This window comes from Mastigoproctus giganteus, chromosome 3 (assembly GCF_048544385.1).
Source record: "Mastigoproctus giganteus isolate SK-2022 chromosome 3, ASM4854438v1, whole genome shotgun sequence".
Classification (NCBI taxonomy): domain Eukaryota; kingdom Metazoa; phylum Arthropoda; class Arachnida; order Uropygi; family Thelyphonidae; genus Mastigoproctus; species Mastigoproctus giganteus.
The window spans coordinates 255,108,542-255,123,341 of record NC_143577.1 but is presented as its reverse complement, the minus strand read 5'-3'; the positions used below and the strand labels follow the sequence as shown (position 1 = coordinate 255,123,341).

At 38.2% G+C, this 14,800-nt stretch overlaps 1 protein-coding gene across 1 annotated transcript in view; it reads left to right on the top strand.

Annotated features, from left to right (window-relative positions):
• Chc (clathrin heavy chain) overlaps window positions 1–14,800 on the top strand; it is a 496,589-nt gene that overhangs the window by 448,404 nt on the left and 33,385 nt on the right. Inside the window, exon 28 of the mRNA XM_090369802.1 lies at window positions 11,382–11,603. Within this exon, the coding sequence (XP_090225928.1) occupies window positions 11,382–11,603 (222 nt within the window). The remainder of the gene's footprint in view (window positions 1–11,381; window positions 11,604–14,800) is intronic.

The following is a 14,800-nucleotide window of genomic DNA, read 5'->3' as shown; positions in this document are numbered from 1 at the left end:
AAACAAATGGCTACTACCAGATGTGGAGAGCACATGAACTGATACTGTTTGTTATTTGTGTAGGGCGCTATTTCCTAGTGCCATACAGTGGAATGAGTGAATGGCCCCATTGCACCAGGTATTAACACTTAGGACTGGTGGTGGTTGTGGTGGAAGTGTGGACCATTGTCTGAATGTCTCAGCATCTTGACATTATTGTGCACCCCAGTCATCCCTTCATGCCCACACTTTATCCATCTGGTAGAAGCCCAGTCAGCAGATCTCAGATTGAAATCTGTTGATTGTGCAGGCCAGTGATTCTGTGGAATAAACCATTTTTTAGTAGGGATATGCTGCTGTCCAATCCAAATCAACTCTGGGGTGTGATAGTTTGCATGAACTACCATTTTCCTCCAGAATGCTTTCAACACTTCATGGAGTGTGTGCCCTGACAACTTGAAGCTGTTATGACGTCCCTTGACATGAGCATATTCAAGTGGTGAGGGGAACCTCCCAGTGATGCTGCTGATGGTCAACTGGATTAGAATCACTGGGATCCAGTGCCCACAGCCTGCAGACTCATAAGGATCTCATGTTTGCCTGTGATCCATGGAAACTTGAAAAGGGGGATCCTGATGGTTGATGGAATCAGCTTTAATATACCACTTTGGCCCCTGATTTGACAAGGTGGGTGGTCCTGGAGCTGCTCACCCAGGATCAGTTGACTAGTGGGGGGGGGGTTCATCTGCAAAGGTAAACTATCAACACCACGCCCGTATTCTTATGGTCCAAGGGACAGGATTCAGGCTGGCAGCAGTGCGGGTATGGTGTCTGAGTAGCCCTAGCATCCCACTTGTTAGTAATGGGTGCGCTTTTTGGGTTCTATAGTGAGTGAGAGGGTTGGGGAGCCCAGGCTCTGAAGCAAAAAAAAAAAAAAAAAAACCCTACTCATGAATCCTGATAATGTTATTGCTTTTGGGGCCTCAATGTGGTTCCTATCAGAAGATCAAAATGGGTGAAATGAACAATGGCAATGCAGCAAAAGCAGAGGAACCCCCCCCCCCAAACTGAAGTAGTCAGGTCTCACTCCAAGATTCTTGATTATGCATTCACAAACTGAGAAATTTATTGGTCAAATGTTGCCCTTTTTTTTTTTCGTACAGAAAGGATTAGCAGGTTTCCCGAAATCAGTAAGAGGTATCATTCTGGGGATTTCTTAATTGAAATCAAAAATGACAGGCACTCTGAGCAACTTCATTCATAAAAATGACAATTACTGTGACACCATACAGAACACTGAATTCATCGAGAGGTGTCATATCAGAGTTGAACTTGCTTGAGAGTACTGAGGAGGGGAAATCTGCTTAGAACTAGAGCTGCAGGGAGTAATAACAGTTAAAAGAATTTCCATGTGCAAGTTTCCCGAAATCAGTTAAGAGGCATCATTCTGAGGATTTCTTAATTGAACCATGAAGAGGTAAGAGGTTGGCACCAAGAAACCTCATCCTTATTTTTAATTCTCCATCTCCTAACTTGTTAACAGCCAGGTACCTACATTACATAGTAAGGCCATATATCCCAAACCCAGTTTGATGTTTCTAATGCCAAAAAATATGGACATTCATAAATGGCCTGCTGTGGAGCACCTGCCTATGCTTGGTGTGGTACAAAGGCCATGAAAGCCACCAACCTCACTTATGTGAACTGCCAAGGTGAACATTCTGCATACTGAAGGGCATGCTAGTGGTGGAAACAAGAAAGAGAAATATGGCGACACAGCAGAGCTGAATATTCCATATCAGAAGGCAAGAAAGCTGGTAATGCAAATAAGTAGGCTGGGAAGCAACCTGTTGGAACTCAAACTGATATGTAAATCCCACGAAAAGAATCTTTTTGCTCCCATTGCATGCTATTTATTGAACTCAAAAAGCTAGCACAAAATATTCAATCAGTTGCCACTCCTATATCAATACCATTTACTGCTCCACCACCAACTAAATAAAGTAATACTTAAATCACTGCCCACAACAAATGAAAAAAAAAAAGAAAAAAAAATATGGAGGTAGAGGTGAAGGAAGAAAATGAAGACTCGGTTCTTGGAACTTTTTGTGGGGGAAAATATGGTCATAAACGTCCATAGTTCCCCAAAAAAAGGTAAAGCCAAGACTGAGAAGGAAAAGCCCTTCAGCTCCTCAGAAGCCCACAGAGAGTTCCAGAAAATCTAATGTTCACATTCATATTTTTTCGGTGGAACTGGTGTGCTTTCCATCAAAATAGTGAAGATATCAGAGCCATCCTCTACAAGCCAATGTGCTTCTCCTTACAGGAAACATTTAGAGGCAGTTGAGCTACCTATGCATAGCTGCGCTATCATTCTGAAGGATAGAGCTGGGATTGACTTGCCCATTGATAAGTCACCATCCTTGTAGGTAGCCATATCCTCTTTCAGCCTATGCCACTGACCATTAACATAAAGGTCATAGCAGTTTGTCTCACAGTTGGGTCCTTTCTGTCTGCTCAATCCCTTTGCCACCTGTGAAAGCCCCCTCACCCGATCTAATTAAGCAATTATGAATTTCAACGGATAGTCTATGGGTTATTGCTGACATTAATGGAAAGGGTTGGATTATAGAACACATGCTTGAAAACAGCAACCTTCCCCTTCTAATTTTTGGCTCTATTGCCTTTTCCACATGTCTACCAATACATTTACTGCCATTGATCTTTCCACCTGCTCCACTTCCCTCCTCGATGTATATAAATGGGGCGCCTCCGTGGGCAGGAGCAGCAATGCGTAGCACAAGCTTCTTGATTAGACCGAGTTCGAGCCGTGCCCACCAAATACAGAGGATGCTGAAAGGTAGGGAATGACCACCGCATATCCAAGGAGCAATATGGCCTTAGTTGCTAATGCTCCTAAAAACCAAATAACAAACAAAAAACATGTAAATGACTACTTTTGTGTGACTACCTTTATAGCAGTGATCACTTCCCTGTAATATCCACCATTTGCAATGGGAGACCATGCCTTCAGACATCTAGCAGTGTTACCACCACCACAGCCAGCCAGAGCCAATTAATGATGCAGTAAAGTACATCACAAAGTATTGTCGAAGCACTGGCGATTTCAATTCCAAAGATATTACCTGTGTTTCCACCATTTTCTGAACCATGGTCGAATGCATAGCAGCAAGAAAAGCACAAAACAAGTTGTGGGGGATATTTCGTCAGTATCCTACCACAGAAGGTCTGTTAGCCTTCAAATGCATAACTGAAAAAGCATGTTATGTTAGATATGAGAGTCGAAAGGAATCTTGAATCCACTGCATGTCATCCATCAGCCGGACAACTACACCAAAAGTCATCTTGGACAAAGTCCAAAAAATGAAGGGCATCTACACGTATCATCATCATCAGCCATTTTCAATCCACTGCAGGATGAAGGCCTCTCCAGCAACTTTCCAGTTCCTTCTGTTTTGTGCAATGGCCATTCATTTACTACCCACAAATTCAGTTGGGTAGTAAATGAATTTTCTTCCAGGTTTTCTTCTAGCTCCTCTTGGTACCATTCTGTTATTTTCTTAGTCCATCTGTCATCATGTCTTCGAGCTGTGTGTCCTGCCCAAGACCATTTTAGTTCGTTAGTTTTGATAAGAATGTCCTTTACTTGAGTTTTGCTGCCTAATCCATGTGTTTCTTTTCTTATCTAACAGTCTGATTCCCAATATAATTCGTTCCATTCTTCGCTGTGTAGTTCTCAGCTTCTCTTCCATTCTTTTGGTAAGTGCCCAAGTTTCACTTCCATGAGTCATGAGGCGCCTCCGTAGCCAGGTGGGAAGGAGCAGCAGTGCATCGTACACGCTTCTTGATTAGACCGGGGTTCGAGACCGTCACCACCAAATACGGAGGATGCGTAAAAGTCAGGGAGTGACCACTGCATATTCCCGGAGCAATATGGCCTTAGCTGCTAATGCTCCTAAAAATCAAATAACAACAACAACAACCACCATAAGTCATGGTGGGGAGTATACATTGGTTTTAAGTTTCAGACAAACTGGGATATTGCTCTTCAGTATGTGACTATATTTTCTGAATGCTATCCATCCAAAATTTATCCTTCTCTTGACTTCCAGCCATTTATCATTATTACAGCTAATAACTTGTCCGAGATAAGTATATGACTCCACCTTTTCAATTACTGCTCCTTCAATCATTGTCCCTTTCTGTGGCATACTTGTTCATCTTTACTTTTGTTTTAGCCATATTCATCTTTAGTCCAAAATCCTTAATAACTGTGCATAACTGATTAATATTTTCCACTAATTCTTTGGGATCGTGGCTTATGACCATAATGTCATCTGCAAATCGTAAATGGTTTAGGTACTCTCTATTCACATTGACTCCTTTCTGCGACCAGTATAATCTTCTGAAAGCGTCCTCAAGGACAGCAGTAAACAGCTTCGGAGATATTGTGTCTCCTTGTTGAACTCCTTTCTCGATTTTAAATTTCCTGCTGTCTTTGTCTAGTCTAATAAAGGAGGTAGCGTTCTCATATATTTTCTTCAAAATCATAATATATGGGGTAACCATGCCTTGTCTTTCCAGTGCCCGAAACATTCCCTTATGCTGTATGGAGTCAAATGCTTTTTCATAATCCACAAATGCCTGGCATAATGGTGTTTTATATTCATTTGCTTTCTCCATTAGCTGTGATATTACGTGAAGGTGATCCATAGTTGAGAATCCTGTACTAAAGCCAGCTTGCTCTTTCGGTTGATTCTCATCAAGTATTCTTTCTAATCTGTTAGTAATGACCCTTGTGAACAACTTGTTGTTGATGCGGGATAACAAGATAATTGGTCTATAATTTCCAATTTCCGACTTATCTCCTTTCTTATGCAGCAAAACTATGATTGCATTATTCCACTCCTTAGGTGTCACCTTTCTTAATGCACTTTGTGAAGAGCCTTGCCAGTTTTTGTTTTATGTCTCTTCCTCCCAATTTTAACAACTCTGCAGTAACTTCATCTTCCTCTGGAACCTTCTGATGTGTTGCTAATTTGTGATCCATCTTCCCCACTGCTGGCATCATTCCCTCGCTCCTTGTATAATTCTCTATAGTAGTCTTCTGCTATTTGAATTATGCCTTCTCTGCTATTTATAAGTACACCGTCGCTATTCTTCAGTTTCAGTATCATTTGTCGTTCTGTATTACTGCTCATGGCTGCTGATTTAAGTCCTTTATTTTCCCTTAATGCTTCTACTTTTCTTGTGTTAAATCTTTTGTCCTCTCTGAGTCTCTTTCTAATGGCTTTGCATAACTCAGTATACTCAATTTTCTCCTTGTCAGTGTTTATCATCATAACAAGTGTTTCTTGACTAATTTTTTTTCCTTTGGATTTCTTTTTCCCTATAGGTTTCTTGGGCTTTATCACTTTCAGAAAGTTGTAATATTCCTCGTCGATATCTTGGTCCTGAGCAGTCTGCAGAAGCTCAAACTTGTTCTTAAGTTCCAGTACATACTGCTTTTTCCTCCTCTTCTGTTATCTCAAAGACCTTTGTATTATTTACTCGAGTCAGTTTTTCTTTCCTTTCCTACATCTATATCAAGTGTACATCTTACCATTCTGTGATCACTTCCAACCTTATTCACCTTATTCAGGACGGTAACATCAATCACAATATATCTTCTGTTAGTGAGGATGAAGTCAATTTCATTAGTTATTAATCCATTTGGACTCTTCCGTGTCCACTTTCTCTTCACCCTTTTCTTGAAAAAAGTGTTCATTACTGACAATCCTTTAGATTCTGCAAATTCCACAAGTCTTTTACCTCTTTCATTTCTTTCACCAATTCCAAAATTTCCTATAGCTCCTCTTTCTGCACTGTTTTGTCTTTTTCCAACCTTAGCATTGAAGTCCCCCATAATAGTGTAATGGGTTTTCTGCTCATCTAGAAGACTCAATTTCGGTGTACATTTCTTCAACCTCTTCATCATCATGGCTCGATGTTGGTGCATAAATCATAACCTTTAGCTTGTACCTCTTAGAAATCTTGAGTATTAGTCTTGACACTCTTGGTGATGTACTTTTGAATTCCAAAATGTTGTTTTTTAAATCTTTATGGACCAGAAACCCAACTCCACCTTCACTCGTTTCACTGTTTCCATTGGAAACAGTGAAAGGAGTGAAGATTTGCACTTGATAAACTTAAGTGATTCACTTCTTGTTTCAGCCAAACCGATATTCCAATTCACATTTTCTAATTCCTTTTCCAGCTCTAATATCCTGTCTTCACTGAGCGATCTTACGTTGTAACAGGCCAAGTTCAGTTTCTGTGCATGGCAGCCTGGTCGTACCCAGAGATTCTTAGCACCCTCTGCTTCCACTCTGATCCTCTTGCTGCTTTAAGGGGGGGGGGTGAAAGCTGCTAGGTACTGAGGGCCATTTGTTTCGTTGTGCTGTCATATGCTGGAGGGTTTAGTCTTTTCTTCTTCACGCTGACCAGGCGTCTTGAAGAGAACCACTCTACACGTTTGTTGCCACCTAAGTGACGTAACAGGGCTTACCATTGAGAAGGTGTGCATGAGTGGATTTTAGAGAGGCAAGCCAACCGGACTTCTCCTAAATCTTCTGTAATAGAAAGATATTGGATCCATCAGTGTTTTAGACTGAGTGTCTGATAACACACAGAATATCTGTTCCCCTCTACACGTCACACCCTTCATCAATCCTAGAATATAATGGATGTGGAATTCCACATCTATTAGGTAATGTGTCCCCTACTCTCTTGGTAAGGCATTTGCTAAAGTGTCGTCAAAACATTTTACACCCCCAGAGTTTCTGGCCCTCAAGCAAAAATCTGAAAGGCAGCAATTCAAACTGTTCTCAGATGGCTGCAAAGCCTATAAATCAGCCATTTTACATAATTGGAATTGAAAGCAGCACTCGTTCTATATCGCCGACCGGGTGGCTAGCCAGGTGGGTAAAGTGCCTGCCTGGCAACCCCAAGGTCGCGGGTTCGAATCCCGCCTCGGGCTTGGATCAAAGTACTACAAAAACTTTGGGAGATGCACTATGGCCACAGAAGCTGATGTGCCAACAACTACCAAAAAAAAAAAAAAAAAAAAATCGTTCTCTATCCCAGGTGAGTGCCAACAAGTCAGACGACATCCATTATGAGATGATTAAACATCTCTCATCAGAATCTATTTGGAAGAGCAGTTTTCAGACTCCTGATACCAGGCAATTGCACTTGCCTTTCCCAAACCAGGAAAGGATCTGGAAATACCAGATAATTATCATCCTATAGCTCTGACAGGCTGCTTATGCAAAATCCTGGAAAGAATAGTCAAGGCTTGACTTATGTGGTATTTAAGCTAACAACCTCCTTTGTAGGACACAGTTTGTCTTCCAGAAAAATAGGCCAACTCTCAACCATTTAAATCAACATAAACATCTATTTTTGATGCATTTCCTGAAATGCGAGTTCTGGATGTAAGTTTCTTTGATATGACATGGCTTGGAGATTTGGAATTTTAAAAGATATATTTACAACCTGATGCATTTCCTGAAATCCGAGTTCTGGATGTAAGTTTCTTTGATATGACATGGCTTGGAGATTTGGAATTTTAAAAGATATATTTACAACCTTAGCGTTAAGGAACACATTTCCATTGTTATTAAAAACTTCCTCTGAGACCAGTTATTCCAAGCTCTTATAGGTCTCTCTCTCTGCCATTTTGCCAGGAGGGAGCACCCCAAGGATCAGTCCTAAGCATAATGCTTTTTGATATCAAAGTTAGTACTATTACTTGGCGCACTATAGCCACAGCAGCTTGTGCACCATTACACACACACACACACACACACACACACACACACACACACACACACACACACACACACACACACACACACACACAGTTCTATTACTGAACAACTGGAGGCGCCTCCGTAGCCAGGTGGGAAGGAGCAGCAGTGCGTAGCATACGCTTCTTGATTAAACCGGGGTTCGAGCCCGTCACCACCAAATATGGAGGATGCGGAAAAGGTCAGGGAATGACCACCGCATATCCCGGAGCAATATGGCCTTAGTTGCTAATGCTCCTAAAAACCAAATAACATAACAAACTGAACAACTGTTAACAGTACCCTCTGTGTTTGATGATGACTTTACTACTACAAACTACTACTAAAATTTTTTTTGGTTTCAATCTGAGAATTTTTTTTTTTTTTGTTTGCAGTGCTGAATGAAGTGAACTGTCAATGTATAAAGTGGAATGCAGCTAATTTGATTCCTCTTTCTGCAAGGGAAATACCCAAAACAATCCACAAAGAAATGGTCTCTGTTTAGGGAGAAGACCATCCCGGTTACAATGTTGCACATTTGTATAAAGATTTCAAATGTGGAAGAGCCATAGTGCATGATGAAGAAACTCCAGGATATCCAGCAACGATGAGAAATGGCAGCTTAAGTTTAACATTGACAAATGCAAGGAACTGCTTATGGGCAGTAATCCCAGAGTAAATTATCAACTATGTGGTACTACTACACCCAGGGTGGTGGAAAATGAAAAAGACCTTGGGAATAATTGTGCAGTCAGACATGAAATTCTCTGAGCAGTGCAAACATATGCTGCCAGTGCAGTTAATGGGGTACCCGGGGTAGTGGAAAATGAAACAGACCTTGGGAATAATTGTGCAGTGAGACATGAAATTCTCTGAGCAGTGCAAACATATGCTGCCAGTGCAGCTAATGGGGTTTTTTGTCAATGACATACAGAAACTTTGCCAACAGGGATAAGGAGGTGATTATCTGCTGGAACAGGGGGCAGAGAAGGGCAACCAGACTGGTGAAGCCAACAAAATGGATGTTCTTACCTAGAAAGGTTTCAGTTCTGCAAATTGTAATGTCTCGAGACCCAGGCACCTGTGGGGGGGGGGAGATCTGATTGAGGTGTTTAAAGCCTTGAATGGATTAAGTACTTGCTGAGACTATACACATGAGAGGCACAAATTCAAGTTGCAGGATGGATGTTCAGAAGTTTGCCTTCAGCCAGCAGGTGGTTGATTGTTGGAATGGACTTCCATCTGTTTTTGTGGAAGTGGATAGGTTGAATAAATTTATTGAAGAACCAAAATTCTTGGAGGGTATGGATGGGTGAACTGAGTAGGTTTTTTTTTTCTTTTTGTTGATGCCATATAAGTATAAATGATGAATAATCCCATCAATGCTGATGGAATTATTCCCCTTTCCCAGATTAATTGCCTGAGGGGACATAAATTCAAATTGAGGAAAGACAGTTGTAGAATAGATGTGCGGAAATTTGCATTTAGCCAGCAGGTGGTTGATTGCTGGAACAACCTTCCATCTGTTGTTGTTGTAGAGGTTGACAGCTTAAATAAATTCTAGGCAAAAATTAGACATCCATTTGGAGCAAATGGATGGGAAGGGTTGGGTTGGGTTTTTTTTTTTTTTTTTTTTTTTGCTGATGCTGTATAAGCTTGCTTTCTTGCATCATATGCCTCTACTAATGCTAAGTGTTATTTTGTGGTTGCGTTTGACCCAAATGTGTAAAACCTTGCATTTTTCCACATTAAAACTTAGCTGTTACATTTCTGACCATCCCTGAAGTCTATCTAAGTTATCCTGAAGAAGCACTGTTTGGTACTGATTATTAACTATTCTAGAAATATTAACATATGCAAATTTTGACATAGGCTCTGGTATCCCTTCATCAGTATCACTTAAAGAAAATTAAAAACAATAGTTCCAGCACCGAAATTGAATATTATAATAATTAATCACAATCCCTCCTATCCTGCAGCCATCCTATGATCCATAATGTATTTTTCCTAATTCCAACATGTTCCAGCTTAAAGTAACTTCTCATGTGGTACCGACTCAAATGCCCTGCTGGAATCTAAATGATAAAAAAAAAAAAATCTGGGACTGTCTATTTTGAGCATATGGCAAGTTAAGTTGTCATGTGTTTAGTAACTCATCTAGATATATATTAACTGAATCACTTGTTTATATGCATTCAGTATGAAGGCATGCACTGAATAATTGTTTTCAGTTTTGCCATATTTTAAAATGAGTAATTTGTATTGAGCAGTAAATATGTCAAATTTAGTTTCAAAAAAGTGCAACAGAAACTCATGAAATATTAAAAAGGCTTTCATAGAAAATACTGTTTTTCATTTGAAGAGTTTTGAGTATTTTACAGATGGCTGCTTGTCCATTGAAGGTGATCCTCGCTCCAGCCATCCATCTCCAGAAACTAGAAATTCAATTTCTTGTGTTTGTGATCTTGTCAGAACTGATTGATGTTTACTACATGCAAAGTTGCTGGTGAAACTGGTATTTCTTATGGGATGTGTCAATTTTAATACAAGTTTTGGAAATGTTGCATGTTTCAGCCAAGTTTTTGTTGCTTTGCATCCTGTGATAATTACAGAGTGGCAAGTTCTTGCTTGTCAGGATCTTCAACATGCTGTTTCTGGCCCACATTTTGTTTCTTCTATCTATTATCAAATCATAACTCAAACAAAGACCCACTCCTCTCAGTTGGAAGATTCCTTGTTCATATGAAGATTGTGCTTATAACATTTTTTGATTCACAGGACATTGTTCATTAAGTATTTGTCCTGCATAGTCAAACATTGAAACAAAAATACCACAAAAGAATTCTAAATCAATTGCATAGTGCTCTTCAGAGAAAATGGGCACAAAGGGGCTTTAAGGAATTGGTGCTGCATTTTGACAAATGTCCCTGTATGTTCAATACTTTCAATTCAAGAATTTTGTGCAAAAAAATCTATCATTGATTTCTCCCCTACCTACTCTATACTTATTAGATTTCACTCCCTTCAGCTTTTTTTTTTTTTTTTTTTTTCCAAAGCTTAAAGCTCCTTGGAAAGATTACAGATTTGCAATGATTGAGGAAATTATTCAGAATGCTACTCAGGAACAATTATAAATTGCAGAAGTCTATTGGAAATGCTTCTGAAAAAGTTATAAAAGTATTGGAATTAGTGTACCCAGTGTCAGGGAGACTGCTCTGAAGGAGACCCATCCAAATAGTCAGTAAGCTTCATTTCCCAAATATTAGTTCAGTCCCTGAATATTTTTATCACACCTTATATTTATAGTGGGTTAAATGCTATTTTTCAACATAAATACATTTACCAGTTTGTTACTAAACCTAACACTATTTACAATGCTTTGCTGAGTTTAGAAATTTTTGTTATAACAGGAGTTTTATGCAATGTATGGAAAATAATTTTTATTCAGGTATTTCTTATAGTTGCATGATATGGCAAGCATCTCTATGTGAGGAATAGAATGAAGGGTAAATTCTTATATTATTGAAATGTGACAGTTTCTTCTTTTAATAGGATGCAATGGAATATGCTGCAGAATCTAAAATGCCAGAGGTGGCAGAAGAGTTATTAGCTTGGTTCCTAGATGAAAAGAACTTTGAGTGTTTTGGTGCCTGTTTGTTTCAATGTTACGACCTTCTGCATCCTGATGTCATTTTGGAATTGGCTTGGCGCCATGGTATCATGGATTTTGCCATGCCATACCTCATACAGGTCATGAGGGAGTATATAACAAAGGTAAATTTATAATTAAAAGCCCTTTATTAAGAAATCTTCAGTCCTAAATGTTTCTTGTTTATGCATTTTCTAATTTCTTTTGTTTTAATTTTGGAACACATGGTTATAAAGTATTTTTGTTTAGTGCAAAATATTTATTGCATGTCAAGCTCTGTTTCAAGATTAGATGTTAATGCATGAAAAAAGGTAAGATTGGTCGAGTACCAGTGTAGGTGGTGTTGCTTCCCCCACCCTGCTTTATGTAAACCAAGTGAATGGTCTGAAAGGATACACTCAGGGAAATAGCTATTTATTGTAAATTAGTTACTGCTTTAGGATTTGTGGTGGAATTTTCACTTGAAGCTCCAGAAGTGGCATATTATTATTTCCTCAGAATATAAATGAAAATAGACCAGGTGCTGCTCTGTTTTTTTCTTCATCTTTATACAGGTGCAGTTCTTCAAAGAAATATGGTAATGCAAGAATATATATATATATATATATAATATATATAAGCATAATGAAGTATTTAAAAAATTGTACAAAATATAATATGAAAATAAAGAAAAAAAATATAAAGCTATAATTAGAGGCAGCAAAATGCACATTCCTCCACATGGCACCCAATGTATAACTGATATTAAAGGAAAATTAATGCCAGTAGCATGACAAAACTTGTTGAGCAAAAAAATGATAAATTAAACATGATTAATTAACAGGGAGGGAGAAGAAAAGGTAAGACTAAAAATTGTAGCAGAAAATCTCCAAATAATTTTGAAAATCCAATTCAAAATAATAAATCAATTTTAAAATTTAGAGCCAATTACATAAGAATTTAGTGGCACCCCCCCTCATAAGGTGCCAGTTCCGAATTACGTGAAATATCACAAATAGAGAGGGGTGCATGCGTAGCACACACTCTTGATTAGACCGGGGTTCGAGCCCATCACCACCAAATACGGAGGATGCGGAAAGGTCAGGGAATGACCACCGCATATTCCCGGAGCAATATGTCCTTAATTGCTAATGCTCCTAAAAACCAAATAACAAACAAACAAATAGACTAAACTAACTACAATAAAATAACAAAAATAGACTGACCATTATGCCCCATATCAACGGAGGACCACAAGGCCAATAATGGTCAGGGAATCACTGCATTTCAATTGCTGGACAAATCGCCGCAAAGGTGAACCGACCGAAGGACCAGTTCATCCCCCGATTGAACCACCAATAGCGGTGATCCTTATGCAGCAAAAAATAAAAATAGAGAACAGACAGACTAGCACTCCAGTGCAGAGCCACACCACTGACAATGTAAGCTTAGCCAGCTTATATAGACAAATAAATAAAATACTATAGATGGTACAGGCGCAGCAATTAGCACATCAAACCCACTACTACCATTTTATTTACATATATTAGCATAATGAAGTATTTAAAAAATAAAAAAAAATTGTACAAAATATAATATGAAAATAAAGAAAATAAATATAAAGGTACAGTAAGACACCCCCCCCCCCATCTGCAGGGGGATACGTTCCAAGACCTACCATGGATGGCTGAAACTGCAGATATAAGCGAACACCTGCTGACCCCGGATTGGATTAACCAGGACACTTCATGGCTCCAAATTAAAAAAAAAAAAAAAAAAAAAAAATGTTTAGTCTGATTTAGTGCGTTGCATCGATTTTTGTGTTCCGTCAAACCACAAAAGGACAAAGTTTGTTTCATTATTTATGTTAGGGATATCGGTTTTTTTTTTTTTTTTTTTTTGGTTTAGAAATCGCAAAAATGATGGGCAAATGAAAAAGTTGAGATTTAAAATTAAACAAAAATTTTAAATTATTCAGAAGTTTGAAAACAATGCATCCATTAAATCTCTAAAGAACCATTATGTTTGGTCACCAACATTGTTGGTGACCAAACGATACATGACATTGTAAAAAATAAAGGGAAGCTATTTGATTTAAAATCGACATCTAAAATAATATAAAGGGAAGCATAGTGTTGGACACGCGAGTAGTACGTGTTAAGTTTTTTTTTTTTTTTTTTTTTTTGTGGTTAACCTCGGGTAACTGAATCTCTCTCTGTGTGTGTGTGTGTGTGTGTGTGTGTGTAAAGAAAACAGTAAGATGGAGAGAACAAAACTAAAGCCAAAAGATGAACATAAGGAAAAAAGTTAAAAAAAATTAAATAATGATCAACTTTTTTTTTTGTCAAAAATGGTCGGAAAGTGGTCACTACCACGCGGATTGTTGGTAACTGTCCAGTCTATGAGAGGAAATATTGTTGGAGAACATACTTTAATTTTTCATGAAAGAACACAACTTGTGAATTTCTAAAATTATTTGAATTTTATTATTGTTAATTTTAGTTATTATTATAACATGTTTAATAAACATTGGAGTCCTTAGAATTGTGCTTAGACTTCCACTAGAATTCTAATTGGAAATTTATGCTAATAATTATTCTAATAATTGGGAAAAAAAAATTAAGTAAAAGAAAATGGAAATTTTCTTTTACTTAATTTTATAAACTTGAATGGAAGAGATTAGTTTATTGTGTGTTTTCAGTCCAATAAGAGTTTAATTGAAGATAACAGGTTTAAAAAAATACATTACCAAAAAGTTAAATATTGTATATTGCAAGCATAATTAAAAAATTTTTTTTTCTTCAGAAAATTTTTGTGTCAGACTAGGTATTAGTGCCATATTCATGACTGGTGGTGTCAGAACTGGATTTCAGCATACACAGTCAGCAGTATACACTGCTGACTGTGTATGCTGGTCATCTTACAAAATTGCTCATAATTATCATAATCTTGTCTAACTTCATTGTTGGTACTAGGTGAATGAATACACACAGTAGACACAAGGTACCTATTATATGATACCCTCCAAGAATTTGTCTACTTTTTCCTATGGAAAAAACATATCACATGGCTTGGAATTTTAAAAGGTATTTTTTGGAGGGGGGGGAGGTAACTTTGCAGTTCTTACTAATTTTATGTCCAGTTTGTGTGGAATCCATTCTCTCTTGACATTTTTGTCAAGGACATGATGCTCTTAAGGATCACTTCTGAGTGTAATGCTTCTTGCTTAAAGTTAATTCTGTAACCAAATAATTTCATCCAGCTGTAAATAGTGCCATCTTTGTTGATGACTTTAGTTTTTTTTTTTTTTTTTTCCCGCAGTCACGAACATGTGGATCATCAA